The sequence below is a fragment of the Schistocerca serialis genome, chromosome 6 (genome assembly GCF_023864345.2).
Source record: "Schistocerca serialis cubense isolate TAMUIC-IGC-003099 chromosome 6, iqSchSeri2.2, whole genome shotgun sequence".
Lineage (NCBI taxonomy): Eukaryota > Metazoa > Arthropoda > Insecta > Orthoptera > Acrididae > Schistocerca > Schistocerca serialis.
This window is the reverse complement of record NC_064643.1, coordinates 743558212-743574046: the sequence shown is the minus strand read 5'-3', so window position 1 is coordinate 743574046 and position 15835 is coordinate 743558212. Positions and strand designations below refer to the sequence as shown.

Below are 15835 nucleotides of genomic sequence, written 5' to 3'. Positions count from 1 at the left end.
ACCCGCGGCGGACAATATTTTCCTTCCCAGAGCTTTCGTAAAACTTTGTCACTCACACACCTGAGGTGGACAATACGCTTCCAGAATGCAGGCCGCTGGCCGTTGCCTCCTGAAGACGGGGCGGCCGTCATGAGGCGTCTTGATGGCTATGCCACCGTGTGCACTCACAAACAAAGCGGTCACGCTTTTGTCAGGAGCCCGGATGCTCTCGTAGAAAAGCCTACGGCTCTTTCTTTCACTGCTGGCACCCTTGCCACATCTCCCTGCCGTCTTCACCGGCACAGAAAAAAATCTAATGCTACAACTATTATTGCTAGCGCCAAACAAACTCTGTCATTCCCTGTCATACCTATAAATTACTCGTTCTGACGGCTCGCTACGTAGCTGAGATGGCTGCAGTGCCTCTCCACGGACTACATAAAAACAAGGGGTGAAAGATGGTGTGCTCAGAGGTTCACCACCTGTCAATATTAGCAAAACAATGGCTCGTTTTAGACGATCTTTCGATGTAAAGCAATGAAAATACGATTTTTCATCATCAACTTTAACATCGATTTTTTAAAAAAAAACTACGAAGTGTCTCTTTATTTTTACTATAGAATGTCACTGCAAAACTTGATGAAAATCGGCCATACAGATGTTAGACCCTCTCCTTGTAAGACAAGAGTGATGCATTGTCGGAAAAGAATACGAGTACATGTTCTGTGGTGCGCGTAACAGATGCATCACAGTGTCGTCGTCTTTCTTGCAAAAATTAGGCTATTGCCTGCTCCAGCATTACAGTGGGGGAGTGGTATGCTGCGGAACTGGAAACGTACTCCAAAGTTGATATTCACAGGATAGTGAGATTCTTGTAACTCTTCAGGCTTTCACGGCGAGATCTTGACATGTGGAATAATCGGGTCTACTGCCGGATGTTTGTGTCGTTCCGGCACAATATTTCGGCCACATAACTCGTTGCCTTCTTCAGGTGCTACCTGACACTGCCGTATTGGAGGATCTTGTCCAGTATTTATGCTCAGAGGGCGCTGGGTGCTCTCTCTGCCGGCCGTGCCCGCCTGGTGCTGCCTGTAATGTGTTGTCTCTTCCCCAAGGGAAGAGACAACCTGGACGGCAGTCTCAGGTAGCACCTGAAGAAGGCAACGAGTTGCGTGGCCGAAATATTGTGCCAGAGCGACACAAACATCTGGCAGTAGACCCGATTATTCCACATGTCAGTGAGATTCTTGTTGGCAAAAAGTCTAAATTGCAAATTCTGGTGAAATGTGAACCAAATGCAATGTCTCATCCAACTGTAGTGGAATGGTGCCAGCAATTTGACCGAGGCCGCACAGATATGGATGAGGCTGACTGGGAAAGAAGCCCATCAACGTCGACCGTAGATGACGTTGTTCAGGCGGTTGAGGAACTGATTCGTAGAGTCGCGGATTTTCCATCGTTGAGAACATTCATACAGCAGTCCTAGAATGACTCTACCATCAAGGAGAGGATTTGTATCGTTGAGGAATTGAATGATTTGTAGAACGTTCCGGTCGTTTTCTGCAGAAATTTGGTGACTATGTTGAAAAATAGTGTCATATATATGTGTCACTTTGAAGACACGTGCAGCATTCAAAAAATGTTTCTCTGACTGGCATAATAATATGCAACTTACACCAAGTCCCCTCGAAAGATATTCATTGTACAAAGATGTGCAAGAAGTATTATGTGTAGAGTATATCCTCAGACGTCTCATACACAACTGTACAATTATAGGTATCAACTGTGGCTTCGTAGCCAAGTTTTCTTCTTTGTGAATAGTTCAGAATTCAAAAATAACTGCACTGTTTACGATTTAAACGACCTTCACTACTCAAGGATTAGCCTGTTTCTGCCACAGAGAGGAGAAAAGTATATGTCCATTAAGGTATTCAGCGACCTCCCCAGTAGATTGAAGATGCTGATATACTTAATAAGAAAATATTATAAGCGAACTGAAACATTATTACTTGACAACAACAACTTCATAAAAGAGTTTATGAATGGATAAAATCTCTCTCTTTCTCTCTTTTTGGTGTGTATGTTTAAATAATCAACTATAGCCAATTTTCATTGAGAAAACATATCACTTTTGCAGGCCAGTTGACGCTTAGCACTTCTTGGTGAGATATCGTGAACATGATCTATGTAACATGAAAATATTTACCTAGCAAACAAATGGAAACCAACTTCCTTGTGCAGACGAATAAAATACAGTTTTTGAAAATGTGAGGTGTAAATACAATACGAAAATAAGAATTTGTTAGAAGCGTGTAGAGGAACGAAACAGACGCCCAGAATGGTTGATGACTTACTAACTATAATGTTGCAGGTGCGTGCAGCTCCTAAGTGGTATGTTGGGACCCATCCTGCTGGGACAGTTCATCGTCAATATTATCACCATTAGCGCCACCGCTTTCATCGCCATAACGCTGGTAAGAGGCAATACCGCCATACGATGTTCAGCTCCTCTTTCAACGTCAAATTAATCCTAACTGAGCGTAAGAAGCACTGACATGATAAAAAAGCCTAATGTTACACTCACATATATTAAGCAAGAACTCATGGCTGCCTTGAGTTCTCAGAATTTGTGCCGTTATGAATGATGTCACTGTAGTATAGATTTAACAAGGCTAGCGACTCGACTGGTTTTTGTTTTATTTTAGGTGGAAATATTTTCCTAAATTTCTGAGTATCATTTAAGTAAGAGACAAATTGCTTGCATGCCGTTATATTCTGCCCTTCCTCATTTTACTAAGATTTGAATCTCCTCTTTTCGTTCTTCCGTGTTTGCAATTTAAAAACTGCGTTGGTTTGGAAATTAGCCTTATGCAAACACTATTAGTTTATTTTTATATTTACCCAGACGTGTTTAGACACCAATGTGTCATCTTCTGTGGATCAAATTTTTATTTCTGTAAAGTACAATGTCACATTTGTAATAATTTAACTGCTGTAGGCCTATGAAATACAATATTTGCAATTTGCTTCGTTTGGTTCAGACACTCACCTTAAAATTACATCGCTAACTGAATTGTATTATTATACATCGATTTTAGTGCTCGTTTGCGGTGTGGTTTTTAATTTTTTTTAATTTTTTGACAGCATGTCATTTGCAAATTAGCCATGGAGAAAATTATTGCGTATTTGTGGAGAGCTGTTTCGAGGTTAGGGGTTATGTACATCTCTGTAGTTATACTTTTCGTCCTGTTTCAAATGGTTCAAATGGTTCTGAGCACTATGGGACTTATCATCTGAGGTCATCAGTCCCCTAGAACTTAGAACTACTTAAACCTAACTAACCTAAGGACATCACACACATCCATGCCCGAGGCAGGATTCGAACCTGCGACCGTAGCGGTCCCGCGGTTACAGACTGAAGCGCCTAGAACCGCTCGGCCACACTGGCCGGCCGTCCTGTTTCGTCTCCTTGTATGTTGTATCAATCAACTGCTATTTAGTGCATTGTTTACACTCAGTTTTTCACAAATTTCCGCTCACTGCTTCACCTTTCATACACTTACACAAAATGTGGTGAAATGTGACCTGAGCAGACACTTGTGACAACACACTCATTAAGAGGTCTTATGTTATTGTCGTTGTCACTTGTTTGTCGTTGATCTGGTATTTGTTATGGTGCTGATTTTGAATATGTGTGTGTGTGTGTGTGTGTGTGTGTGTGTGTGTGTGTGTGTGTGTGTATGTGTGAGAGAGAGAGAGTGAGAGGGATAGAGAGAGAGGGGGAGAGGGAGAACGAGAGGGAGAGGGAGAGGGGGAGGGGAGAGGGGGAGGGGAGAGGGGGAGGGGGAGAGGGGGAGGGGAGAGGGGGAGGGGAGGGGGAGAGGGGGAGGAGGGGAGGGTGAGGAGGGGAGGGGGAGAGGGGGAGGGGGAGGGGAGTTGGGAGGGGAGGGGAAGGGGGAGAGGGTGATGGGAGATGGGGAGGAGGAGGGGAGGGGGAGGGGCAGGGGGAGAGGGAGAGGGAGGGGGATGGGGAGGGGGAGGGGGAGGGAGAGGGAGAGGGAATTGTATTTTCATTCAGGACTCTCTTTCCCTGTAGTATTGCTTTTTGTATGTGGTAGTTCTAGTTTTTGATAGAGACTGGAGCTGTCTCTGAGTATCTTAAGTTCAGCCTCCATGTTTTTTGGCTGGTGGTTTTCATGTATTAGACAGTCTGCAAAAGTGGAGTGTGTACTATCACTTCTTAGGACTCTGAGATGTTCGGAGTACCTCGTTTTGAAATTTCTGCTTTTTTGGCGTATGTAGATCGACTGGCATGAACTGCAGGGTAACTGATATATTCCAGCGTTGGAGAATTTGTCTGCGTAGGTGTTCTTAGATCTTACATTCTCCTGTACTGTCTTATTTATGCGGAATGATATTTGTAGCCCTTGTTTCTTCAATATGTTTCACACCCAGTGGTCGTTATTGTTACTGTATGTTAGTATGTCATGCTGTACTCTTTGTAGGGTGTTCCTCGTATCCTGTGTTTCACTGGATCTTGTGTTCTTGGTTCTCTGTTGTGGCTAGTGGTTTTCTTTTAATTTTTTTTAAATTTTGGTGTTTAGTTTGTTTATCATTTGTGTGTTGTACCTATTCTCTCTGGCTATTAGGTGTATTGTATTTAGTTCCTATGTGTAGTTGAGTTTGTCCAATGGAGTTCTGTTGAGCTTGTGTAGCATGTGTCTGAAACTTGAGAGTTTGTGTGCTTGGGGGTGGTTGGAGTTGATGTGAATGGTTGTGCTTGTGGCTGCAGGTTTCCTGAAAATACCAAAATTATATTTGTTGTTGATTCCGTGTGTGGTAATGTCTAAGAAATTAAGCTTTATTTCCTCTTCTGTCTCAATGGTGAATTTTATTTTTGGGTGAACTGTATTTGTGTCACTGTGTAATTGTTTTGTTCAGGTATCAGTTTCATCAATGAAGCAAATGATGTCATCTACACATTGGTACCAGTATATAATCTTGTACTGTTTTGGATGTACGATTTCATTGATTTTTTTGTTTTCATTGTGGTTTAGAAATATGTTTTCAAGTAGAGTGCTGATGGGTGAGCCCACTGGTAGGCCATCTATTTGCAGGTAGAACTATTTCTTGAAAGTGAATTAGTTCTGTTCTGTTATAATCTTCAGGGTGGCTTCTATTTCATCTACCTGTGTACTTGTTATGTCCCCTTGATACTGCAGCTGTTTTTTTAAAAATGCTGATTGTTTCTTCTACTGGCACATTTCTGTGTATGGATGTGATGTCAAAAGATAGCAGGGTTGCTGTTGATTGTATGTTTATACCTTTTATCTTTTCTAACAGTTCACCAGTATTTTTTAGGTTTCTGTTACCTGTGAAAGTGTATAATTTCTGTTGTAATGTATGTAAGTCTCTAGCTAGGTGGTAAGATGGTGCATTTTTGAAATTGATCATGGGCCTGATTGTACAGTTATTTTTATGTGTCTTTGGTAAACTGCCCTTCCTAATTTATATGCTCACTTAGGACAATTTCGGATTCTTAGTCTGTTTCTTGACGAGGGCCGTTGATCAACGTTAGGAGCAATACAGCAACAACCTGTGACTCCTTCTGTAATACCTGTGGCTTTAGTTTGAGGCACGGGTATTGTGCCCATCACGATTCTGATCAAAGGTCACGGAAACCCAGGGGAATGGAACGGTATGCACACCTGACAGGGACAACAAGGGAACATCTACATGATTTTCGGTGTGTCCGAATTGGAGCAGTTCAGTGTCAAAAGCCAAAGCAATTACGTTTTGGACATCTCCCTGACGATCTTTTCCATTCCACTGTGTTTTTATCTCTTCATTGAAACTGCACATTTGCACTTCAATGACGAATAAGGGTAGAACGTGCGATAACACAGCAACTTTTATTTTGGTAAATAGAAATTGTTAGCTCTGCATGTGCCTACATATATTTCTTCAATCGAGTGTTAAGCCTTTTGCCAAATAATACGTCACTTATGGCTCTTGCAAATATGGTGACCATAACTGTATGTCACGCGGTATTCTCTCTTCAGCCATTGGTGCCTCTGTAGCCTTTTGGAAAACTCTTGTATGTTTGGTGGTCTGCAGCTGGTAAGTATTTGTAAAAAACATCTTGCTGTTCACCATGATCTGCATGTAAAATATTTTATTGCCAGACCTGAATTCGGATATAGAACCCATCATCAGTGCCACCTAAAACAAACAAATAACTTTATGTACATCGATATGTTTCAGATATCTATATGTAATCAACGTACATCAGTATGTTGTAAGTATGATATGCATACATCTGTTTATTTGCCCTCTGTGTCGGATGCCATTCACGAGGGGCTCTGTATCCGAAAGCTGATCTGGTAGATATTTTACATGCAGCTCATGGTGCACAGCATTGTGTGTTTTAAAATATCTGTAGCCTTTTGACTGCCTGACCTGCAACCATCGAGTGTAAACAGATACAGAGCTTCATTTTGGTTGGTGGTAAAACAGATATGTCTTCGTATTTTAAAATCATTTTTATTGTGTTTTAGCTGTTAGAGCTGGGGTGCTTCCCTCGTTGGAACACCTTTCTTTAATTTACCACTCTACGCCCAGTTATGTAGTTACGTAAAATTATTACGAGGGGCGTTCCAAATTGATTTACACTTTATTTTTTTCGATCACTCATGGTGCACGATCTGACTTGTCGTTTCAGTTGCGAGTTTGTACGAGTAGTACTTTGGTCTAAGCGTAGGTGACAGGACAACCACTAGAAGCGTAATCTCCGCACAGTACAGCCCATTTTCCTAAGTGAGCGGACAACATGGAGTGTGTTCATCAAGGACAGCGTTGGACGAAATGGTTTCTGTGGAAGGACGTCGCGAGCAGTGTGATTGTTGGCAGTGTGTGGGGAGAGTGCACTGTCACGAAAAGTCCTCTCGCAATACTATAACGCTCGTCGCCATAGGAGTCGGAAAGCCAACGTCTGCCATCGCTGAGACAGAATTCCAGCTACTGCCACACCCACCGTTATTCTCCTGTCTTGGCCCCTTTAACTTCCGTAGGCCCTCCTCGAACCACTTTTCTGCAGCCTTTCGCACCCTCCGCAGGACAGCTGCTTGTAATTCTTGGAAGTTAACTAATTTATGCCCGAGCAGAGGTTTCTTCATAGCTGCAAACAGGTGGTAATCGGAAGGGACCAAGTCAGGAGAATCTACATCTACATCTACATCTACATTGATACTCCGCAAGCCACCCAACGGTGTGTGGCGGAGGGCACTTTACGTGCCACTGTCATTACCTCCCTTTCCTGTTCCAGTCGCGTATGGTTCGCGGGAAGAACGACTGTCTGAAAGCCTCCGTGCACGCTCTAATCTCTCTAATTTTACATTCGTGATCTCCTCGGGAGGTATAAGTAGGGGGAAGAAATATATTCGATACCTCATCCAGAAACGCACCCTCTCGAAACCTGACGAGCAAGCTACACCGCGATGCAGAGCGCCTCTCTTGCAGAGTCTGCCACTTGAGTTTATTAAACATCTCCGTAACGCTATCACGGTTACCAAATAACCCGGTGACGAAACGCGCCGCTCTTCTTTGGATCTTCTCTATCTCCTCCGTCAACCCGACCTGGTACGGATCCCACACTGATGAGCAATACTCAAGTATAGGTCGAACGAGTGTTTTGTAAGCCACCTCCTTTGTTGATGGACTACATTTTCTAAGCACTCTCCCAATGAATCTCAACCTGGTACCCGCCTTACCAACAATTAATTTTATATGATCATTCCACTTCAAATCGTTCCGTATGCATACTCCCAGATATTTTACAGAAGTAACTGCTACCAGTGTTTGTTCCGCTATCATATAATCATACAATAAAGGATCCTTCTTTCTATGTATTCGCAATACATTACATTTGTCTATGTTAAGGGTCAGTTGCCACTCCCTGCACCAAGTGCCTATCCGCTGCAGATCTTCCTGTATTTCGCTACAATTTTCTAATGCAGCAACTTCTCTGTATACTACAGCATCATCCGCAAAAAGCCGCATGGAACTTCCGACACTATCTACTAAGTCATTTATATATATTGTGAAAAGCAATGGTCCCATAACACTCCCCTGTGGCACGCCAGAGGTCACCCCAACGTCTGTAGACGTCTCTCCATTGAGAGAATACGGTTGATAAGGCAGTACCAGGAACTCCGTGTCTGCGATGGAAACCATGGTTTTCCGAATCGCTGATGTGTTTCAAGAGCACTTTTATTAATGGTGCAGACTCTTCACACACTGCCACCAACCGCCCATGAATATCCGCAGTGCTTACACTCTTCTTACACAATCTACCTCATCCAACATTGTTCTTGATGACCAGAATACATGTTGTCCGCTAAGCTGGGAAAATGGGCTTTGCTGTGTAGGGTTTACGCTTGTAGTGATTATCCTGCACCTAAAGTTAGACCAGAGTACTAAGTACTTCCAGCTATAGTGATGGGTGAAATGGCGCACCGGGAATGGTGGGAAAAAAAGTGTAAGTCAATACTGAACGACACTCGCAGTAAAATGTTTCCACTTTTGTATTTACTTGAAATTTGTGTCTTTTCGATAATAAATTTCCATCGTTTCCGGACAAGAGTTCTCCATCTCAAACGGAAGTACTTTCACTTCTCAATTTTTCATGTAATTTCGTATAATCGTCATAGAAACACCCTGAAATGATTAATTAGCTCTTCTAATAAATTAGATGAAGCGTGCACAGCTGTGGAGCATAACAGTAACTTATTGCTTTCAGAAAGCGGACTCTGCGTGGATCTTCAAGTACGGCTCCTACCTGTTCGCCATCGCAGTGCAGCTGTTGCTGTACTGCTGGTTCGGAAATGACATCGTTACAGAGGTGCGTGCCGTCTGCTGGCTTTCGCCGTTGCGTGTTTTCATTCTTTTTGCTTTCCCTATCAACTCAGATTCTCCATTCCTTGGACTGGGGTATGTTGCTACCATAGGGTTTCAGATGCACCGTCGAAGAGGCTCGAAATATTGGATATTCTTTATGTTAGTTACGTCTTTCTAGCACTAGTAGCAACTACTACTGCGCTAACCAAATATTGTCATCGTTATCTTTAATGTTTCCCAAGTAGAAAAACACACTTTGGATATAGTAGTCCTCCTTCAGGCCACAAGTGACCAGTCGGGACCATCCGACCGCCATGTCATCCTCAGTGAGGATGCAGATACGAGGGGTGTGTGGTCAGCACATCGTTCTCCCAGTCGTTATGATGGTTTTCTTTGACCGGAGCCGCTACTATTCGGTCGAGTAGCTCCTCAGTTGGCATCACGAGGCTGAGTGCACAGCGCATGGCGGCCCGGACGGTCACCTATGCAAGTGCTGGCCAAGCCCAACAGCACTTAACTTCGCTGATCTGACGGGAACCGATGTAACCACCGCGACAAGGCTGTTGCGCTTTGGATATAGCCCATGAGTAAATGAATTATCTGAGATAGATGATGAAAAGTATTCAGACACCTTTTAGTAGATGTCAATAGGACATGTGTTCATTTCAAATGGTTCAAATGGCTCTGAGCACTATGCGACTTAACTTCTGAGGTCATCAGTCGCCTAGAACTTAGAACTACTTAAACCTAACTAACCTAAGGACATCACACACATCCATGCCCGAGGCAGGATTCGAACCTGCGACCGTAGCGGTCGCTCGGTTCCAGACTGCAGCGCCTAGAACCGCACGGCCACTCCTGCTGGCCATGTGTTCACTCTTCGCCTTGATGAAGTCTTTAACTCGGCACGGGATACTTTCAATGAAAGGCCTGTGGGGGGAACGGCACCCATCCTTTATCTAAAACTGAAACTGGAAGGGGTAATGATGTTGAAGACTAAGGTCTGCAACGAAGTCGACGTTCTAACTCATCCCAAAAGTGTTCGATGGGCTTCAGGTCGAGAGTCTGGGCAGGCCAGGCCGTTTTAGTAATGTTGTTGACCACAAACCATTGCCTCACAGATACAAACATCGTCCCTGCGCTGTTCTTCCATTATACACAGTACACAATGCTCTAATCTACGTTCATATCCTCCTGCATTTAGTATTTCCTTGAATGCTGTACGAGGACCACACCCTGAGCACGAAACAATACCCCATGCCGTAAGACCAGCTCCTCCATACTTCACTGTTGGCACTAAACATGATGGCGGGAACGATCTCCGGGCAAGCCCTTCCATTGGATTGTCACAGGGTACAGAGTTATCCATGACTCCAAATCACTTGTTTCCAGTCATCCACTGTGCAATGGCGTCGCTCCTTCCACCATCTCGATGATCACTTAGCACTGGCTACAGAAATGTGTGGCTTACGAGGAGCTTCTCGGCCTTTGTACCACAGTCTTTTCAACTACCTGTGTGAGACACCCTGCTAAACCCGCAGGGCAGGACAAATAGTTTAAGTAGTGGAAAGGGGCCAAAATAAGAGGCTGTCAAATACACTCGAACTTTTAAAAAAAACACAGCTTTAGTTTTGGAACTTAATTAGCGGCTGAATGCATCGTACCATCTCATGCCTTAAGGGCAAGACCACTTTAATTTAAAAACGGCTGAAAGCCAATAACTTAAAGCTCAACCAAAATCAGAAAGTTAAAAGGCAAAGCCTTATCTTAAAACAGTTCCTTAATTAGGCTGAAGGCCCGAAGAATCTAACACTTTAAGAGCAAACAACTTAAATTGAAAATCGGCTGAAGACCTAACACTTAAGACTCAATAACATTATTTTTAAAAAATCCCAAAAGCTTTACGCAAAACAGTTCCTAAATTAGGCTGAAGGCCCAAACCATCTGACGCCTTAAGGGCAAAACAACCTTAATCAAAAAAATCGGCTAGAAGCCATACAAGTACAAACAACAAGAAAAGTCAGTACACCCAAGGGCGCTCAGAAGTTCCGAGTGTCGGCCTGTTATTCAAACACTAACGCTCGCTTAGGTGAGACAGGCAGTCGGCCCAACCATTGTCGATCCGACGACAACCCAACAGACAGACAGTCAACGGACCCACCGACCAGCACACAACAGGGAGTTCAATGGATCAACGTAGAAGGTATTGGCGCCCACAACCAAATTATACATTGAGGTGTCAAACTACACACCATGCTGGACAGCGACAACACGAGGAGGAAAATACACTGCCTGAATTTACGCCAACGGCCAGAGCATGTAACCGGAACGTTAACGGCCACAAGGCAGTAGATTCCGCTCGTGCACTTCAATTCAAATAACCAAATACAGTTAAATTCCACCAGAGGGTGGCTAAAATTTGCCAACTTGAAAACACACGTTGTTGCTCACAGGAATATTCCAACAGCCGACAACGAACTCCAGACGACACAATGACTTGCTGGTAGATTAAGTCAAAACTCAACTTTCATGTCCAGGATCGGAAAGCCACGAACCTCATAGCAAAGGGAACAGCACCACACACTCAGTAACAGCATAGAGGCCGCCAGCAGGTCCGGCCAAACCACGCACCACGGAGATTTCCTCGCTGCTCCACGCCAACAGATCAACTGCAGACCCAGAAATGGTGAAAGGATCAAATATACGTCGGGCGATGAGACGACCAACCGAACGACCAACCAACGGTCATCCCGCTCCAATCCCCCTCCGTCGGACAGTTCATGTGCGTCGCCAGCGGTCGGCGAGCACTGGCTGTCCGCGCCTCACCAGCGCTCTGTCACCAACTTCACTGCTGCTGTGTCCCGACTGCACTGCTGGCCCAACTGACTGCCAGACGCACGACGAACCTGATATACTATCGGTCGCTCCAGAGAGGGTACAACAGTGCACTTATCGATACGCACAGCTGCTGCCACATATGGGCAAGTAAGGCAGGAAGTTACTGATGCCAGTAAATGGAATACGAAAACGAGGCTGCAGTACCGAAATAGAAGATGACAAACAATAAATGGGATAAACGTGAGCTATTCACGGCTCACTGTGCACAATCATTGTGATAGCATTTTGGAACTCAAGAGTGATTTCTTCCTCTGATTTCGTGCAAATTTTTTTACAAACATCTGCATTGCTTGACGATCCCTGCTTCATCTACATCTACATTTATACTCCGCAAGCCACCCAACGGTGTGTGGCGGAGGGCACTTTACGTGCCACTGTCATTACCTCCATTTCCTGTTCCAGTCGCGTATGGTTCGCGGGAAGAACGACTGCCGGAAAGCCTCCGTGCGCGCTCTAATCTCTCTAATTTTACATTCGTGATCTCCTCGGGAGGTATAAGTAGGAGGAAGCAATATATTCGATACCTCATCCAGAAACGCACCCTCTCGAAACCTGGCGAGCAAGCTACACCGCGATGCAGAGCGCCTCTCTTGCAGAGTCTGCCACTTGAGTTTATTAAACATCTCCGTAACACTATCACGGTTACCAAATAACCCTGTGACGAAACGCGCCGCTCTTCTTTGGATCTTCTCTATCTCCTCCGTCAACCCGATCTGGTACGGATCCCACACTGATGAGCAATACTCAAGTATAGGTCGAACGAGTGTTTTGTAAGCCACATCCTTTGTTGATGGACTACATTTTCTAAGCACTCTCCCAATGAATCTCAACCTGGTACCCGCCTTACCAACAATTAATTTTATATGATCATTCCACTTCAAATCGTTCCGCACGCATACTCCCAGATATTTTACAGAAGTAACTGCTACCGGTGTTTGTTCCGCTATCATATAATCATACAATAAAGGATCCTTCTTTCTATGTATTCGCAATACATTACATTTGTCTATGTTAAGGGTCAGTTGCCACTCCCTGCACCAAGTGCCTATCCGCTGCAGATCTTCCTGCATTTCGCTACAATTTTCTAATGCTGCAACTTCTCTGTATACTACAGTATCATCCGCGAAAAGCCGCATGGAACTTCCGACACTATCTACTAGGTCATTTATATATATATTGTGAAAAGCAATGGTCCCATAACACTCCCCTGTGGCACGCCAGAGGTTACTTTAACGTCTGTAGACGTCTCTCCATTGATAACAACATGCTGTGTTCTGTTTGCTAAAAACTCTTCAATCCAGCCACACAGCTGGTCTGATATTCCGCAGGCTCTTACTTTGTTTATCAGGCGACAGTGCGGAACTGTATCGAACGCCTTCCGGAAGTCAAGAAAAATAGCATCTACCTGGGAGCCTGTATCTAATATTTTCTGGGTCTCATGAACAAATAAAGTGAGTTGGGTCTCACACGATCGCTGTTTCCGGAATCCATGTTGATTCCTACATAGTAGATTCTGGGTTTCCAAAAACGACATGATACTCGAGCAAAAAACATGTTCTAAAATTCTGCAACAGATCGACGTCAGAGATATAGGTCTATAGTTTTGCGCATCTGCTCGACGACCCTTCTTGAAGACTGGGACTATCAGTGCTCTTTTCCAATCATTTGGAACCCTCCGTTCCTCTAGAGACTTGCGGTACACGGCTGTTAGAAGGGGGGCAAGTTCTTTCGCGTACTCTGTGTAGAATCGAATTGGTATCCCGTCACGTCCATTGGACTTTCCTCTATTGAGTGATTCCAGTTGCTTTTCTGTTCCTTGGACACTTATTTCGATGTCAGCCATTTTTTTTCGTTTGTGCGAGGATTTAGAGAAGGAACTGCAGTGCGGTCTTCCTCTGTGAAACAGCTTTGGAAAAAGGTGTTTAGTATTTCAGCTTTACGCGTGTCATCCTCTGTTTCAATGCCATCATCGTCCCGTAGTGTCTGGATATGCTGTTTCGAGCCACTTACTGATTTAACGTAAGACCAGAACTTCCTAGGATTTTCTGTCAAGTCGGTACATAGAATTTTACTTTCGAATTCACTGAACGCTTCACGCATAGCCCTTCTTACGTTAACTTTGACATCGTTTAGCTTCTGTTTGTCTGAGAGGTTTTGGCTGCGTTTAAACTTGGAGTGAAGCTCTCTTTGCTTTCGCAGTAGTTTCCTAACTTTGTTGTTGTACCACGGTGGGTTTTTCCCGTCCCTCACAGTTTTACTCGGCACGTACCCTCTAAAACGCATTTTACGATTGCCTTGAACTTTTTCCATAAACACTCAACATTGTCAGTGTTGGAACAGAAATTTTCGTTTTGATCTGTTAGGTAGTCTGAAATCTGCCTTCTATTACTCTTGCTAAACAGATAAACCTTCCTCCCTTTTTTTATATTCCTATTAACTTCCATATTCAGGGATGCTGCAATGGCTTTATGATCACTGATTCCCTGTTCTGTACATACAGAGTCGAAAAGTTCGGGTCTGTTTGTTATCAGTAGGTCCAAGATGTTATCTCCACGAGTCGGTTCTCTGTTTAATTGCTCGAGGTAATTTTCGGATAGTGCACCCAGTATAATGTCACTCGATGCTCTGTCCCTACCACCCGTCCTAAACATCTGAGTGTCCCAGTCTATATCTGGTAAATTGAAATCTCCACCTAAGACTATAACATGCTGAGAAAATTTATGTGAAATGTATTCCAGATTTTCTCTCAGTTGTTCTGCCACTAATGCTGCTGAGTCGGGAGGTCGGTAAAAGGAGCCAATTATTAACCTAGTTCGGTTGTTGAGTGTAACCTCCACCCATAATAATTCACAGGAACTATCCACTTCTACTTCACTACAGGATAAACTACTACTAACAGCGACGAACACTCCACCACCGGTTGCATGCAATCTATCCTTTCTAAACACCGTCTGTACCTTTGTAAAAATTTCGGCAGAATTTATCTCTGGCTTAAGCCAGCTTTCTGTACCTATAACGATTTCAGCTTCGGTGCTTTCTATCAGCGCTTGAAGTTCTGGTACTTTACCAACGCAGCTTCGACAGTTGACAATTACAATACCGATTGCTGCTTGGTCCCCGCATGTCCTGACTTTGCCCCGCACCCGTTGAGGCTGTTGCCCTTTCTGTACTTGCCCAAGGCCATCTAACCTAAAAAACCGCCCAGCCCACGCCACACAACCCCTGCTACCCGTGTAGCCACTTGTTGCGTGTAGTGGACTCCTGACCTATCCAGCGGAACCCGAAACCCCACCACCCTATGACGCAAGTCGAGGAATCTGCAGCTCACACGGTCGCAGAACCGTCTCAGCCTCTGATTCAGACCCTCCACTCGGCTCTGTACCAAAGGTCCGCAGTCAGTCCTGTCGACGATGCTGCAGATGGTGAGCTCTGCTTTCATCCCGCTAGCGAGACTGGCAGTCTTCACCAAATCAGATAGCCGCCGGAAGCCAGAGAGGATTTCCTCCGATCCATAGCGACACACATCATTGGTGCCGACATGAGCGACCATCTGCAGATGGGTGCACCCTGTACCCTTCATTGCATCCGGAAGGACCCTTTCCACATCTGGAATGACTCCCCCCGGTATGCACACGGGGTGCACATTGGTTTTCTTCCCCTCTATTGCTGCCATTTCCCTAAGGGGCCCCATTACGCGCCTGACGTTGGAGCTCCCAACTACCAGTAAGCCCACCCTCTGCGACTGCCCGGATCTTGCAGACTGAGGGGCAACCTCTGGAACAGGACAAGTAGCCATATCAGGCCGAAGATCAGTATCAGCCTGAGACAGAGCCTGAAACCGGTTCGTCAGACAAACTGGAGAGGCTGTCCGTTCAGCCCTCCGGAATGTCTTTCGCCCCTGCCAACCTTGAGACGACCTCCCACTCTACCACAGGTGAGGGATCAGCCTCAATGCGGGCAGTATCCCGGGCAACCACAGTCGTAGTCCGATCAGGGGATGCGTGGGACGAGCTGGCCGTCCCCGACAAACCCCCATCCGGACCCCCACAGTGATGCCCATTGG

The 15835-nt window shown here is 44.8% G+C and overlaps 1 protein-coding gene across 1 annotated transcript in view; it reads left to right on the top strand.

Annotated features, from left to right (window-relative positions):
* Window positions 1–15835, top strand: part of LOC126483892 (odorant receptor Or2-like) — a 49370-nt gene that overhangs the window by 14427 nt on the left and 19108 nt on the right. The window contains exons 2-3 of the mRNA XM_050107159.1: window positions 2351–2453; window positions 8777–8878. Of these exons, the coding sequence (XP_049963116.1) occupies window positions 2351–2453; window positions 8777–8878 (205 nt within the window). The remainder of the gene's footprint in view (window positions 1–2350; window positions 2454–8776; window positions 8879–15835) is intronic.